Source organism: Podarcis tiliguerta (assembly GCF_965153285.1).
Source record: "Podarcis tiliguerta genome assembly, chromosome: 5".
Classification (NCBI taxonomy): domain Eukaryota; kingdom Metazoa; phylum Chordata; class Lepidosauria; order Squamata; family Lacertidae; genus Podarcis; species Podarcis tiliguerta.
Genome location: NC_139538.1, coordinates 63,037,189 through 63,054,494, shown reverse-complemented (window position 1 = coordinate 63,054,494; position 17,306 = coordinate 63,037,189). Strand labels below are relative to the sequence as shown.

At 45.0% G+C, this 17,306-nt stretch overlaps 1 protein-coding gene across 1 annotated transcript in view; it reads left to right on the top strand.

The window, feature by feature from the left end:
- Window positions 1-797: 797 nt before the first annotated feature.
- Window positions 798-17,306, top strand: part of LOC310677870 (uncharacterized protein) — a 19,472-nt gene continuing 2,963 nt past the window's right edge. Inside the window, exons 1-3 of the mRNA XM_083441051.1 lie at window positions 798-947; window positions 2,456-3,883; window positions 5,333-6,445. Of these exons, the coding sequence (XP_083297177.1) occupies window positions 892-947; window positions 2,456-3,883; window positions 5,333-6,445 (2,597 nt within the window). The 5' untranslated portion in view covers window positions 798-891. The remainder of the gene's footprint in view (window positions 948-2,455; window positions 3,884-5,332; window positions 6,446-17,306) is intronic.

Here is a 17,306-nt window from a genome sequence, read left to right as displayed (position 1 = left end):
AAGTGTGGCTCAGGCTGCAAATCTACAGTATATGCACACACTGCAGGGCTCACTTGTTTTTCAGCATGTATAGGATTCAGCTTTTACTCCCTGGTAGTATGGCGCTGTGGGTTAAACCACAGAGCCTAGGGGTTGCCAACCGAATCCCTGCGATGGTGTGAGCTCCCATTGCTCGGTTCCAGCTCCTGCCCACCTAGCAGTTCGAAAGCACATCAAAGTGCAAGTAGATAAATGGGTACTGCTCTGGCGGGAAGGTAAACGGCGTTTCCGTGCACTGCTCTGGTTTGCCAGAAGCGGCTTAGTCATGCTGGCCACATGACCTGGAAGCTGTACGCCGGCTCCCTCAGCCAGTAAAGCTGCAACCCCAGAGTCGTCCATGACTGGTCAGGGGTCCCTTTACCTAGTATGTTAAAAATTGCACCTTTCTCCTCTCTTGTACAGCAACTCAGGGTCTGTAGTGACCAAGTGAAAGGGAGGACAGGGCTCTAGCCCTATAACAAACAGACTGCGTAGAAGAGGGGAATTTCAGCAGGATTAGCTTGTCAGGCAAAAGAATCTGATCCATCAAGTCAATTCTAAGGCTGTTTAATTTTTTGGTGATTTGTCATACAGCCATCGCTACAGTTTCCACTTTAAAATACACCGAAACTCCCCCACCCATGGGTACAGCATATAGCCAAACATTTAATCACTGATGTAGTGTAGTCTAAACAGTGTCGTGGGATCAGGGGAACAGGAAACAGATCCCCCTTTTTTTTAAGTTTCTGTTTCCAGAATCTTGAGCTCATAAGTTTCACTTTCCATTTTCCTTTTACAAGCAGAGAACAGATTCTTGTAAGTACTGTGAAGGACTATAAAGAGGAAAGAGCACTCCCTACCATACCCAGTTTTATGGGAAGAGGAAGGTCAAGCTTCATTACACCTTATAAACAATCTGAGATAATGAGGTAAGTAACAAATAATAGGATACTGTGTACAGTGCTTGCTTCTTGTTTATATTATTCATATGAATGCTATAGATAAAGAGACACTTTTTTTTTTTTGCTTTGCTAGATAAATATAGATAGATTACGAAATATGGAGCTTAAAAATTACTTGAGGGAGGGCATTTGAGACTGGTTGCTATCACAAAAAAGATCCACTGTGGCATTGTCACCAAATGGCATTTCATTGGTACTGGAATGGCTAGCAGGGTCTCCTCAGAAAAACTTTAAAAATTGGCTTACCACGTAACCACCTCACCTACTTGGTTTTGTGGAGCGTTGCCCATGTAGGAATACGTCTCTGCCTGACTCACCAATTACAGTGGTACCTCAGGTTACATACGCTTCAGGTTACAGAATTTGCTAACCCAGAAATATTACCTCGGGTTAAGAACTTTGCTTCAGGATGAGAACAGAAATCGTGCTCCGGCGGCGCGGCAGCAGCAGGAGGTCCCATTAGCTAAAGTGGTACTTCAGGTTAAGAACAGTTTCAGGTTAAGAACAGACCTCCGGAACAAATTAAGTACTTAACCCGAGGTACCACTGTAGCTGCATTTTTTTATTCAGAAAGCCTCTTTCTCAATAAACAGCAGAGAAATGCAGTGAACTAGTGATTCAGGATGAGATCTATTCCTGCCTGGTTAGCTCGCTGTATTTTCTCTCTGTCCTTTGGTATAGATATTTTTTGCTCCCTTGGCATGCATCAATGACACCAAGCTGAGAAAGTGGGATCTAGGTACATGAGTGTACACAAAAGGCAAGCAGAGAGCATGTGAATTTGAGCATGTATGTGTTATTTAGCCTCACACACTTTGGACCCTAGTTGTCATGGGTCTGAGGCCTCTTGACCAGTGGTGGAGCTGGGGGCTTTTCTACCTGGAGCGGCAGGGTGGGGCACGTCGCCGGGGGGGGGGCATGTCACCCATGGGGGGCGGGGAATGTCACCTGCATGAGCATCCTAGTGGCGGCGCCCGCGCAAGTGTCCCCTGCCCACGCGAGGGGGTGGAGAAAGGTGAGGGCTTTAGAACACTCTTTAGAGTTTCCTCTGTCCGAGGGGCTAGATGTAAAATGTTCTTTGGTACTCAGAAGGCATGAATGTGTGTAGGGGGGATCTGGTTTAAAAGTGCCGCTGCAGTGTGAGGGAAGGAAGGGGAAAATGGCGCCTGAAAAAAATTCCCCAAAAATGGCGCAGCCCGAACAATCATGCCAATCCAAAGCGGCGATTCCAGGACCGTCCATGGGCCAGATCCAGAGGGCAATTGGGCCTGATCCGGCTCTCAGACCTTAGTTTGCCGACCTCTTATCTAGCAGGTTAACATTTCTGACAATGTTGTAGTGGTTTTAGATCAGGCATGTACAAGGCAAGTTAGGAGAGGTATTGGTCATGGACCAATACAAATAATGATAAGCTTTCATCAGCCTTTCTTTGCAACTTAGTAATGTCTCTGTCTCTTTTTATTCTCATTGTGTAGTGACATTTCCAAGGATCCTTTGTATGAAATACTCCAGCAGATGGACTGTCATTTTACATGGGCATTGCTGGAGGAAGACATTGATCTTGACGAATTAGAGGGAAGAATTACCGACCAGATTAAGTTTTTAGTGGTCAGAGTTCAACATTATAACCTGCTGGCCTATGTGAAGTACTTGAATGGCAAGAAAGAAGAGGCTCTGGAAATTTTACAAAAAGCTGAAGAGAATGTTAAAATAGAGGACCCAGAAGAAGTCGAAAAGGCAAGCCTTGTTACATGGGGCAACTATGCTTGGATGTACTACCTCATGGGCAAACTTACAGAAGCACAGACCTACATAAACAAGGTGGAAAGTACCTGCAAGGAAAATGGAAGTGCCTCTCCTTATAGGATGGAACCCCCACAGGTGTCCTGTGAAAGGGGGTGGGCACAGCTAACGTTTGGCCAGAATTATACTGCCAAAGAGAGCTTTGCAAAGGCCCTGGAAAAAGATCCTGAAAACCCAGAATTCAATTCTGGCTATGCAACCTCAGTCTATAACCTGGAGAAAGAGTATGAAAAAAGATCTGCTGCAGTAGGTTCATCTCTGGAACTCTTGAAGAAGGCAGCAAAACTGAATCCGGATGATGCCTTTGTCTTGTCATTCCTTGCATTGAAGCTGCAGGAAACTAGGAAAGTGGAAGAAGGAGAAGAGCTCATTGAAGAAGTGCTAGGCAAACACCCTGGCTTTCATTATGTGCTGAGGTATGCTGCCATCTTTTACAGGAAAAAGGGTGATGTGGAAAGATCCCTGGAGCTTTTGAAGGAGGCGTTGAGCTTGACACCAAACTCAGGCTTACTACATCACCAGATGGGGCTTTGCTACAGAGCACAGTATTTTAAAATCAAATTATCAGAAGACCCACATAAAGACAAAAGAAAGATGGCAGAACTGATCAGGCTCTGCATCTTTCATTTCAAAGAAGTGGTGGAGCGCAAAACCAAATTCGTCTATGCTCACTTGGATCTTGCAAACATGTATGCAGCAGGGAAAGAGCTCCAGAAAGCGGAAGAGACATTTCAGGAAGCGTTGACAATGAGGAAACTTACTTGTTCAGAGGAACAGCAGCTCCACTTCAATTATGGGCGCTTTCTGGAAAATCACAAAAAATCAGAATTGGAGGCTGTTGAACACTATCTGGCTGGGCTTAGGATTGAAAATGAATCATTTGAGAGAAATAGATGCAAATGGAATTTGAAGATGTTAATAGAAAAGAGAATTAAGGAAGGTCCTGCAGATTCTAAGAGTTTGGGAATCCGTGCATTCATTCACCAGCTCGATGGAGAAAAGCAGCAAGCAATTGAGTGTTATGAACAAGCTCTGGAAACGGATCCTGAGAATGAAGAATATAGCAGTGCCCTCTTGGAGTTGAGGCTTTCTGTAGAAAGGTAAACATTTCTACATGTGGTTCTCTGAGCTGCTTTATTAATAATGTGTGTGGGGGGGGGGGGGACATTCACCATCTCCTTGTTCCACAGTATTCCATTCTTATTCCATTACAGTCCAGGAATTGAGTTGATGCTGGTCTGGTTAAGGCTAAGCATTTTACTGTTTTGGGTGTTATTGCTCTGACCACTATATTTTATAGCCTCCCTTAACAAATTATTACTGTAGCCACTCCCTTAATAGATTGTTGTAATTATGCAAGAGTCCCTAATTGCATGTAAAGGCATATTGTAGAAGTGCATGCTTCCTCGTGTGAAAAAGCCCTTGCCTGAGGAAAGCTAGCATTTCATAGGAAAAGGTTCTAGCCTCACACACACCCCATTTGCTAGTTTTTCAATGGGCAGGGACAGTCTAAGCTTGTTCTCCCATATGCACTTTGTAGTGAGCTGTCCACAGACATTTGGCTTGCGGGAGGCCATGAGCACATGCTGGTTCTGTTCCAATTTCTCCCAGGCAGTACACTCACTCTACCCCATAAATTCTTGCACTGAGGGGGAAGGTCTGCAGAGCCGTTAAACAGTGGTAGAAGGCATACTTTTCATGCACAACATCCCAGGCTCAATCCCTGATGGAACTGGGCAAGATTCCTGCTTGAAACCCTGGGGAGCCAAGGCCAATCAGTGCTGATGCTAATGGTTTATTGACACCAATGCATAGTGCATTTCCCAGGCAGAAAAACTGGCAATTCATCTCTGGGTTGGATTTCATTCTAAGATGGGAAATAATTTGCGAGTTTTTAAAATTGAGCTCTCAGTTGAGGTGGGCTTTTACTGGCAACCCTAGTTAGGATGTTTGACTAGATGGAGGCTGGTTCAAATCTAGCAAAACCTTTTTAGGTTCTTAAAACAAAAAGCACTTGTTTGATGTTTGCAGATGCCAGCATACAGTAAACCTTTCTGACAAGATTTAGTTACCGGTACTCTTTAGCTCAGACATGGATGACACATGCCTCACAGGGCTTACATGTGAAATATTGTTTTATTTCATTTCACTTTTTAATTTGTATTAAAAATTAAATACATAATTTTATGTATTTCTATATTACTATACAAAAGGCAGTTTACAACAAAATTCACAACAAAGAACACACACCTTACAATAATCTGATCCAATACAAAAAGTCATAATAAAACATAACTTTAAAATGCAATGACTTACAGCAAATAATATCATGTGAATACATATCAAAAGAATCCAGTCCAGACCCACCAAGATAGCGCAGCAACTAGTAAGTGCTAGCTGTAAACATGGAAGGAAAATCAAGAGGTTAAAAAATGCACAAATGAAGTCAGTTGTCAAACACCTTTCTAAAAAAAAAGGATAATATGCAGGAATGTGCCTTTCTTTGCAAAATTTTAAAGGGCCTCTCTCCCCCCCCCCCCATTTTGCAGTGAAAAACGTTTATACAAGATCCTTCAGCAGCTTGAATGCCATTTCACTTGGGCAGTGTTGATGGAGGACATGGATCGTGATGAATTAGAGGAAAGAATTGCTACAAAGACTGAGCATTTACTATCCAACACCGGAATTTATAACCTGCTGGCCTATGTAAAATTCTTGAATGGCAAGAAAGAGGCGGCTCTGGAAAATTTACAGAGGGCTGAAGAGGCTGTTAAAATAGAGTACCCGGAAGAAGTCGAAAAGGCAAGCCTTGTTACATGGGGCAACTATGCTTGGGTGTACTACCACATGGGCAAACTTACAGAAGCACAGACCTACATAAACAAGGTGGAAAGTACCTGCAAGGAAAATGGAAGTGCCTTTCCTTATAGGATGGAACACCCACAGACGTACTATGAAAAGGGGTGGGCACAGCTAATGTTTGGCCAGAATTATACTGCAGAAGCCAAAGAGAGCTTTGCAAAGGCCCTGGAAAAAGAACCTGAAAACCCAGAATTCAATTCCAGCTATGCAATCACAGTATACCGCCTGGAGGATTTTTATGGGAAAAAATCTGCAGCAGAAGGCTCATCTCTGGAACCCTTGATGAAGGCAGCAAAACTGAATCCAGATAATGCATTAGTCTTGTCTCTCCTTGCGTTAAAGCTGCAGCAAACTAACAACACTGAAGAAGGGGAAAAGTATATCAAGGAGGCCCTCGAAAAGCACCCAAGCTCTCCTTACGTGCTGAGGCATGCAGCCATTTTTTTTAGGAAAAATGGTGACGTGGAAAGAGCCCTGGAGCTTTTAAAGGAGGTGTTGAGCTTGACACCAAACTCAGGCTCCCTACATCACCAGATGGGGCTTTGCTACAGAGCACAGTATTTGAAAATCAAATCATCAGAAGACCCATATAAAGACAGAAGAAAGATGGCAGAATTGATCAGGCTCTGCATTTTTCATTTCGAAGAGGTGGTGGAGCGCAAAACCAAATTCGTCTATGCTCACTTGGATCTTGCAAACATGTATGCAGCAGGGAAAGAGCTCCAGAAAGCGGAAGAGACTTTTCAGAAAGTGTTTGCCTTGAGGAAACTTACTTTCCAGAGCAGAATGTATCAACTTCAGTAAAAAATAGTTCAGGTATGCAGGGTAACCAGAGCAGAATAATTACATCTCTGTGTTGGTTTGTATGTGACTGGATTTTGCTGGCTACGAAACAAAAGAAACAGGTGTGACCTAGCACAGTGATGGTGAACCTGTTAGAGACTGAGTGCCCAAACTGAAACCTAAAAACCCACTTATTTGTTGCAAAGTGCCAACACAATTTAACCTGTATATCTCATTTTTTGTGTGTGTTTCGCGTTTCTTCGTTATGACTGCAGTTCTAATAAAGAATCCTTCATAAAAATTGTTGCATTATATTCTTCATTAAATTATCTTTCCATTGATATATAATTTTATGGTATAATTCAATGCTTTTTTTTCCTAAAAAGAAATGTTTAGGGGTACTCTCATTTTGACTCAAGAAAATCACCACAGGGGGTGGGGGAATAAATACAGTTCAAATCAGGGAAAATAAATACAGTTCAAATTGAGAAAAATAAATACAGTTGTACCTCAGTTTTCGAACAGCTTAGTTCTTGAACTACTTGGAACCTGAACACTTCAAACCCGGAAATGAGTGTTCCAGTTTTGGAACTTTTTTCAGAAACTGAACATGCTCTGTTCTGAATATAACTTCCATTTTGAGTGCCACACTTCCGTTTTCCTAGTGAGGGAAGGCGGGCCGGGTGGTAAGCAAGGAGGTAAGGGATGTCACTGCCACCCCTCCCCCCAGCCTGCTCCTGCTTGCTCCTCTAGGCAGCATTGCTGCTTGCACACGAATGAGTTGGATCGGGGCTGCTCAGCTGGGGAGGTGCAGGCTCCATCACACTTTCTGTTGAGGGGTTCGCAGCTGTACTCCCCTCAAGGGAGAAGTTTAAAGGAGCCCCCACCTCCACATCAGATTCCCCTCAACCCTGTGAAGGCAGCCAGGCTGAATAGTTGCTGGGGTTGGGGAAGGTGGAGGCAGCCCGGAAGCTGGATCTGAGAGCCCCTGCACCACAAGAAGGTAGCCAGGCACTCAACAACTGAGCTGCCCCATCCTGCAAAAAGGAGTGGAGGTGGGGATCTCTCAGCGCAAAGCTTCCACTCCACTTCTGAGAGATTCCCACCTCCACTCCTGCTAGCACGTGAGCCCTCCTCTCCTCCTCCTCCCCCACCCACAGCACGGAAGCTACAGCCCTGCTGGCGCAATGGCGCATGTGCCCACAGAGAGGGCACATAGGTTCACCACCACTTTGCGTGCCATAGGTTCACCACCACTGACCTAGCAGATGAGTAACCTGGCAATCTGGATTTTTGCGACAACGAGAGGCATGAAATTGGATTTGTGGTTGTGGCAGTCATGTACACAAAAGATCTGAACCACCACCGTTCTGACACTGAGGTCCACCTTCGAAAGCCTCCTGGTGGTTCCCTCGTGGAGAGAAGTGAAGTTACAGGGAATAAGGCAGAGGGCCTTCTTGGTAGTGGCGTCCACCCTGTGGATCGCCCTTCCATCAGATGTCAAGAACTCTACAACTTTCAGAAGACATCTGAATGTTTTGTTATGTTTTCATATCTGTTGGAAGGCACGCAGGGTGGCTGGGGCAACCCAGTCAGATGAGTGGAACACAAATAATAAAATTATTACTATTATTATCCTGGGGGAGCCGAGGAAGAATAACACACCTACATGCCAGCTTTAACGTTCTCCAGCCTGGCACTGACCAACAACATTTTCAATCCAGCGGCGGGGCTGTTGCCAAGAAGGCTGAGGGCCTATTTGGTAGTGGTGGCTGCCCTGTGGAACGCCCTCCCATCAGATGTCAATGAAATAAACAACTATCTGACATTTAGAAGACATATGAAGGCAGCCCTGTTTAAGGAAGTTTTTAAGGACTGGTGTTTTATTGTACAGTGGTGCCTCGCAAGACGAAAAGAATCCATTCCGTGAGTCTCTTCGTCTAGCGGTTTTTTCGTCTTGCGAAGCAAGCCCATTAGCGGATTAGCGCTATTAGCGGTTTAGCGGCTATTAGCGGCTATTAAAGGCTTAAGGGATTAGCGGATTAGCTGCTAAAAGGCTATTAGCAGTTTAGTGCCTTAGAAAAAGGGGGTGAGGAGCGGAAAAAACCCCCCAGGAATCGCAAGACATTTTCGTCTTGCGAAGCAAGCCCATAGCAAATTCGTCCAAAATGGAAAACCCTTTCGTCTAGCGAGTTTTCCGTCTTGCGAGGCATTTGTCTTGCGGGGCACCACTGTATTTTTAATATTTTGTTGGAAGCAGCCCAGAGTGGCAACCTCAACTTCCCCTGATAGGGCTGAGAGTGGAGCACCTGCAGGCAATGGGTCCTCCATCACCTCAGGAACCAGAGCAGACTCAGTTGGTGTCTGCTCCTGAGGATCCAGCACAGGTGAGGACCCTTCAGGCTCATGCCCCAGCCCCGGCTCAGCTGGTCCTGGAGGTGGGGACTCCTGTGCAGGCTGGGATTCCTCAAGTTCAGCCTCTGAATCTGATTCCAAGGCCATCATAGGCGGCCTCTTTCAGGATAATGGAACTGCCTCCCCCTCTGCATGGCTCTCTCTCTGACTCTGGTGGCTTCTCACTTCCTGCCCTCTTTTGAAAATGCATCCCTCCTTCCCTCACCAGCACTGTAGCATTTCAGCAACTGCAGGGAAGGGATTGGATGTCTGTAAGTTTCCTCATGTCAAAATGCCCACGGCCTGGGGGAAAGCTAGCATGCTGCGCGAAAAGCCTCATCTTAGTTTTTCCATGTACATTCTTACCTTGTCAGTAGGGGGTGCTGTTGTCTAGGCAGTTCTCTTAAGGAGAAAGAAGTCTGTTCTTTAAGCATTCCCTACAGCTGCATCAGCAGAGACTAAAACTGGTTCCAAATTGCAGTGGGAACAGAGTGGGTGCCGGTGCCTCTCATTCCACCAGAAGCTTCCTTTTGGAGGTTCCTTATTCTGAAAGGTAGTCATCCCAGTTGCTGACCTTTGTGGGGAGGGAGGCGAGTGCGACCCTGAACACCGCTGACCATGGGAGCTGTGTGGAAGCATCTTAAGGAAGTAGGAATATTACTGCAACTTCACTCCTAATCTGTATCATGGGGATAGCGGTCTGTAGTTTATACAAACTCCCCCGACAGCAATCATGTTTTTCTCACAAAGTAAGTCCTAGCTTAAAGCAAGAACTACTGTATATGCTGTTACATCTTTCTGAGTGGACTCCTGCTTCTCAAGTAGGCTAAAATTCTTTATTGTTTTATATAGGCAGTTCTCATTTCCACCCTGGGGTGTGGAAACATCAAAGGGGAGAGATCCCCACCACCACTCCTGCTTGCATCTCTGGGTTATTTGTGGGACCTGCCTGGTGTTTTTACATGAGTAGAATGTGTGCTTTTATTTAAAATGCATCTCTGGGTTATTGGTGGGGCATAGGAATTCATTCATTTTTCCCCAAAAAATATAGTCCGGCCCACCACATGGTCTGAGGGAGAGTGGACCAGCCCATGGCTGAAAAAGGTTGCTGACCCCTGGACTAGGGAGACTGACCAACATCAACAAAGCCAAGTCAGAAAGTGTCTCTGTCTGCAGCAAGCCCTCTTAGAAGACATTCAGCTATATAAGCTTCCATCACCACAAATGGTTTGGGACATTTAAAATAAATAAATAATGATAACTGTGGATATATGAGTTTGAGACATTGATTTAAATGTCCTGACTAGTGTTTTTTTGCTGTATTATCACTGTGCTGCCACATTCACCCACCCCCAGAATTCTCCATTCAATACTGTTATCTTATATGGGACTGTGAATCAGAGTTTCAGAATATTTGCTGTGATTGCTGAAAAAGCAAACATAGTTAGGGCACCAATATCCTCTTCTGTATACTCTGGGTGTGCCCAAGGACACAGTTGATAATGTCGCTGAAAGTAAATACTCCCATATAAATATTACTAATAATATTACTAATTTAATGCTAATACTGATTTTAATTTTAATTTTGTTCCATCTTAGTATTGTTTATAATTCATGAAGCTTACTGCAAATGATGTTTTGGGCTTCTATTTTGGGCTTTTGAAACAACAATGTGTGACACGGTTCTTTAGTGCTAGGAGACAGTTACACAGCCCCCACGGCTTTTGGGTTTGTGGGGTCCATTCTGCTTCCAGTGCATTTAAAATTTGTATGAAAGCATTGGGAACCATCATCAGGGGATCTGGAGCATATTATCTTCCAAATGCCAACAAACCATGGCAAAAGCTCCATATTCTGTTGGAATCAAGAGAGGCTGTGAAGGTGTCTGGAAGCAGTGAGGGACTGGATGGGGCCAAGAAACTCAGCCAGAGCCTGAAAAGACACGAGTGCTGTGGGTGGTGGTTGTCATGTCTGGGAATTGGGTGTATTGCCTGTTCTGGGAGGGGTCGCGCTTCTCCTGAAAGAACAGATACATAGTCTGGGAGTACTCCTTGTCAGTGTACTTGGATCTTGTGCCAGGCCCTTGTCTAAAGCCAGTGTGGTGTAGTGGTTAAGAGCGGTAGTCTCGTAATCTGGGGAACCGGGTTCGCGTCTCCGCTCCTCCACATGCAGCTGCTGGGTGACCTTGGGCCAGTCACACTTCTCTGAAGTCTCTCAGCCCCACTCACCTCACAGAGTGTTTGTTGTGGTGGAGGAAGGGAAAGGAGAATGTTAGCCACTTTGAGACTGCTTAAAGGGAGTGAAAGGCGGGATATAAAATCCAAACTACTCTTCTTCTTGTTGTTGTTGCTTCTAAATTTAAAACTTTGGTTCAGTAAAGGAGTTTTGATGTCTGGGTGAGTTCTCTCTCCCTCAACTAATTGTTATGAAGCCCCGATATTTACTGCCAGTGTCTCAAGGGTCTACGTGGCTAGTTTCTTATTTGGAATAATGTTTTTCAGCTGTGTTGTCATGGGGGTCATCACCAGACTTGGGCTTCTGGAAAGTTACATACAGTAGAAGTCTTTTGACTGGCTGAGGAGAGAGGGGCATGGTGCTAAGCAAGGCCGCATTGAGACATTTACTTCACAGTATTCTTTTGCCCCTGTTCTGCCCCTACCCTGAATTTTGTTTCCCAGCTGACACCTTCAAGCAACAGCCTAAAAGCATGGGTCCAAGAGATTTTCTGCTTGTACAGTGGTACCTTGCAAGACGAATGCCTCGGAAGACGAAAAACTCGCAAGACGAAAGAGTTTTTCATTTTCTGAGTTGCTTCGCAAGACAGATTTCCCTATGGGCTTGCTTCGCAAGACGAAAACGTCTTGCGCCTTTTTTTTAAAACCGCCAATGCATTCCTATGGGAAACCGTCAATACACATTGGTGCTTCGCAAGATGAAAAAATTAACAAGACGAAAAAACTCGCAGAACGAATTAATTTCGTCTTGCGAGGCACTACTGTACTGTGTTTCCTAGGCACAAGTCAGAGCAGTTTTCCATTAGTCCTGTTGTTTCCCTGGGAAAACCCACTCTTTAGCGCTGTCCGTCCACAGAAAACCCAATTGACGTTTGCTCCAATTCAGCAGTAAACAGTAGATTTTTCTGAGGGAAAGTGTCAGAGCAAGAGAAAGTGTGGGCAAGCCCTTAGCTAGACTTTGTTACATTTGTGTGTGTTCCTAAATGTTCTGCTTCATCAGTATTAGCCGATATTATTCTTAATCCTTTTATTCCTATTGGGTTACAGGTTCATGCTATGCTATTTTAGTCTTATCCATAAAATATGTATACTTCGCTTTTGTATGGTTATTTTGGGTAAAGCCTTAAGCCTAAAACAGTACCTCAGACCCTTTGCATCACATTTGTATACCATATATTTGCCTGAAGCTTCAGGAAGCAGGGGGTGATCCCTTTAGCTTTTGCTTCTTGGAATCTTTGGGATGTCCAACATACAACTCAGGGATCTCCTGGGATCAAGCTGGACTTTAACAAGAGTGGTGGCAGCTTCCTACCTCAGAGGAGTGGTTTACCCTGAGCTCTGGGGGACTTCTGCTTTCAACACAGACAAGTGCTGACCTGGGTTCCTGGGTCAGGTCTGAACTGCATGGGGGGGGGGACCTATAAAGTAGATGAACCATCCAGGACATTGGTGGCAGGGTTTGGGATTAAAAATAGCTCTTGAAGCTGCACCATAAGGTAATAAAGTACCATTGTGCCTTGGAAGTCGAACAGAATCCATTCTGGAAGTCCATTCGACTTCTAAAACAGTTCGGAAACCAAGGCACAGCTTCTGATTGGCTGCAGGAAGCTCCTGCAGCCAATCAGAAGCTGTGGAAGTTGTGATGGACATTTGGACTACAAAGAACATTCACAAACTGAAACAATCACTTCCAGATTTGCGGCATTCGACTCACAAAACGTTCGACTCACAAGTCGTTCAAGATCCAAAGTACAACTGTACACATTTTTCAGGTGTTAATGCACAGATTAGGCTGACTCAACAGCTATAGATGTTCCTTGCTCTAGTGAACCCTGTCCCTAGTCTGGACTACCATTATGTGCTGTATGTGGGGCTGCACTTGAAGAAGGTAGAGTATCTGCAGCTAGTGCAGAAAGTTGGTAAGTGAGTCAGCCTGATGAGACCATGGACTCACCTACATTAGTAAAGAAACAATTTGAATGCGCTAGAAACATGCAACACCAGATGGTGCCAGAGAGCAGGAAATTTTAATACCCATTTTTCCATAGGGTTTTTTATTATTATTTTGTTATAACAATCTAATTTCTGACTTATTTAAAATGTTTCTTTTCCTGTGTATCTATCTGCCCTATGTGTCATTAGTTGGCAGTGAGCTACCAGCCCCAATTCAAGGTACTAGTAAAGGTAAAGGTAAAGGGACCCCTGACCATTAGGTCCAGTCGTGACCGACTCTGGGGTTGTGGCGCTCATCTCGCTTTATTGGCCAAGGGAGCCAGCATACAACTTCCGGGTCATGTGGCCAGCATGACTAAGCCGCTTCTGGCGAACCAGAGCAGTGCATGGAAACACCGTTTACCTTCCCGCCAGAGTGTTACCTATTTATCTACTTGCACTTTGACATGCTTTCGAACTACTAGGTTGGCAGGAGGAGGGACCGAACGACTAGAGCTCACCCCGTCACAAGGATTCGAACCACCGACCTTCTGATCAGCAAGTCCTAGGCTCTGTGGTTTAACCCACAGCACCACCCACGTCCCCCAAGGTACTAGTAAGGTAAAGGTAAAGTACCCCTGCCCATACGGGCCAGTTGTGTCCGACTCTGGGGTTGCATGCTCATCTTGCTTAAGAGGCCGGGAGCCAGCGCTGTCCGAACACACTTCCGGGTCACGTGGCCAGCATAACGAAGCTGCTCTGGTGAGCCAGCACCAGCGCAGCGCACGGAAATGCCGTTACCTTCCCGCTAGAAAGCGGTACCTATTTATCTACTTGCACTTGGGGGTGCTTTCGAACTGCTAGGTGGGCAGGAGCTCGGACCGAACAACGGGAGCGCACCCCGCCACAGGGATTAAAACCGCCGACCATGCGATCGGCAAGTCCTAGGCACTGAGGTTTTACCCACAGCGCCACCCACGTCCCTCAAGGTACTAGTATTAACGTATAAAGCCTGAATGCTTAGGGACACTAAGTACCTAAATAGCATCTCCCCCAATATCAACCATTTTGGACCCTACAATTGGCATGTGAGGCCTAGGTGGTGCTAGCAATGGATGCTGCATGTTTGCCATTGGCCTGTTACAGAGAATCTTCAGTGGCGGTTTCCCATCTGTGAAATGCAATCTCTGGTGAGATGTCTCTCTCCGACACACACATTTGATGGCTGGAAGTTGCCGTTCCTGGCAACCCTGAAATTCCTGGTTGGGAAAAAGTTTCAACCTTTTTCAAAATGTTCTAAAGAGCTTTTGCGTGCTTTTAAAGATGTGTTCTTATTGTTGATTGGTTTGCTGCCTTGGAAGGGTGGGAAAGAAGACGAGGAGTTGGTGGACAATATGGGAGGGGGGAACCTGCTTCAAAATCATTTTAAATTTTTCTTTTCTTTTTAAAGAAGGAAATGAGGATGTAATAAACAGGGTTGGAAAATCAGTTCTGCAGTGTAATCCTTACACAGAAACATGTCCCTCTGTACTCAGTGTATCTTAGGCTGCAAATCTGCAATATATATATACACCTATTGTGGGACTCACTTATTTTTCACCACAAATAGGATTCAGCTGTTGCTCTCTAGTTGTGTGATATAAATTGCACCCTTCCCCGCTCTTGTACAGCAACTCCAGGGCCAAGTGAAAGAGTGGACAGGGCTCTAGCACCTTTAAAAAACTCTGCAGAAGAGGGAATTTCAGCAGGTTAAGCTTGTCAGGAAAAACAAGGCAGGTCTTCAATCTAATCCATCAAGTCAATTCTAATGCTGATTTCATTTCTTTTCTTTTCTTTTCTTTTCTTTTCTTTTCTTTGGTGATTTGGCAGATTTCTTAATACAGTAAATACATCAAGCAGCCATCAGTACAACTTCTACTTTGAAACACACACGACCCCACCCCACCACTCATGGGCACAGTATTCAGACAAAAAAATTGTCACTGATGTAGTCTAGTGTAAACAGTGTTATGGGATCAGAGGAAAAGGAAACCGATCCCATTCTATCATACCCTCTCGATTGTTTTTCTAAGTTTCTGTTTCCTAGCTCTTGAGCAGCTAAGTTTTACTTTCCACTTTCGTTTTTGCAAGCAGAGAGCAAACATTTGTCAGTGCTGGGAGGGCTATAAAAGGGAAACATCAGTAACAACAGTAAGATTCGCTCTTCTTTAACGAAAGGCTACTTCCAGTCCCTTCCAGGGCCAAGGAGAGAGAGAGAAAGACCTAGTATATTTTATAATTGATAACAGATCTGGAAAGCATGGGGTAAGTAACAAATGACTGGGTTTCTCGATTTTCTAGGCTACTAGCTCTGTCATCTTAAAATGGTTTTAGATCCACTGAGTTCAGTGGTGTTTACTCCCAAGACTACATAGGATTGCTGCCTAAAGCAACAAAACTAAACTCACTTTTAAAAAGAAAGTTAGCTCTATTGAGTAAACATAGAATTGTGCTTCCAATGTAACTGTTAATTTGAAAGCAAAGGGTGGATTAAACCAGTTATGGTATTGATGGCTTATTTCCAGTACAAACTACTTTCTGGTAGCTCAGTTTAAAAGAAAAGCAATCAATTTGCGCTCAACTTGAATTTGGCCGAAATTGACCTATATGATTGGGTAAATAAAACCAGAAGCAGGTTAGATTATGTGTCAGTTTCTTGCACGTTTTCTTCTCCTATCTGCTCAGTGTGAGAAGAAAGGAATTGCTCTGTTCTTCCAAGTATTGGAGGAGAGGACAGATGACAAAAGGGTTAGTCAACTTGGTGCAACCCAGATGTTTTGAACAGCTGTTTCTATCACCCATGGCCAGTGACCATTCTGGCGCTAGGGCTGATGAGAATTGTACCCCAAGCATTTGGAAGGCACCATGTTGGCTACCCCGTCAGTGCATTTAATTCAAATTATATCAGGATGCTACTATATTTGCATGAAACAAAAGACATAAGCCATTGCCAGAGCCAGGAGAGGCATGTTCTCTGAAACGCTTTCAAGGTAACCCTTCTGGTACACCTATTTTCTCCAAACTAATACTCTGACTTCCTGTTCTCTTACCTGAATAAAGGTAAAGGTAAAGGGATCCCCGACCATTAGGTCCAGTCGTGGCCAACTCTGGGATTGCGGCGCTCATCTCGCTTTATTGGCCGAGGGAGCCAGCGTACAGCTTCCCGGTGATGTGGCCAGCATGACTAAGCCACTTCTGGTGAACCAGAGCAGTGCACGGAAATGCCATTTACCGTATTTTTCGCCCTATAGGATGCACTTTTTCCCCTCCAAAAATGAAGGGGAAATATGTGTGTGTCCTATGGGGTGAATGCAGGCTTTCGCTGAAGCCTGGAGAGCGAGAGGCGTCGGTGCGCACCGACACCTCTCGCTCTCCAGGCTCCAGGAAGCTATCCGCAAGCCTTGCGCACCCGGGGGGAGTTCCCCCGGGCGTGCAAGGCTTGCAAGCGGCAGCCTGCAGCGCGGAGCACGGGGCGCTCTCCGGAGGACGCCCCATGCTTCGCATAGGTGTCCGCAAGCCTTGTGCGCCCAGGGGGAGATCCCCCCGGGCGCGCACGGCTTGCCGGCGGCAGCCTGCAGCGCAGAGCACAGGGTGCCCGCCGGAGGACACCCCGTGCTTCGCGCAGGTGTCGGCAAGCCTTGCGCACCCAGGGGATTTTTCCTTTATTCCCCCCCCCCCAAAAAAGTAGGTGTGTCCTATGAGACAGAGCGTCCTATGGGACCTTCCAGCCAGAGTGGTACCTATTTATCTACTTGCACTTTGATGTGTTTTTGAACTACCTGAATATCACTGGCTAAATGCCTCAGGCTCCTGGCATACAAGTGAGCAGCAGGTGTTGCCTTCAGTTGCATGCCAATCTTTACCTCCTTTTTATTAAACCAAGAGGAGATAAGATCTTCAACCAGTTTACTTCCAGTCTGTCACTTAGCTTCCTCCATCCTGACTCTGAGGCACAAATATGTGGGTTTTATTTATTCATTCCATCACTAAGCCTCAACTTTGCTGTATTGTCTTCAGTGCCTACGAAAGCCTTTTCTTTTGTTTCAGCAAGCCTACCCAGGCTTGTAATCTTAGCATTTCATTTGTTTGTTTTAAATTATTGAGTTTAGTCATACAGTATTTTACATTTTTTAGGTAGTTTTTTTATTTTAAATTGATGTTATTATTTCTGTTGTTGTTCTAAACAGCTTAGAGGGCTTTTTCCTAGTAAGTGGTACGTACATTTTAACCCTAACCTGACCCCATATAAACTGATGCTTCACACAGAGGAGCTGGGACT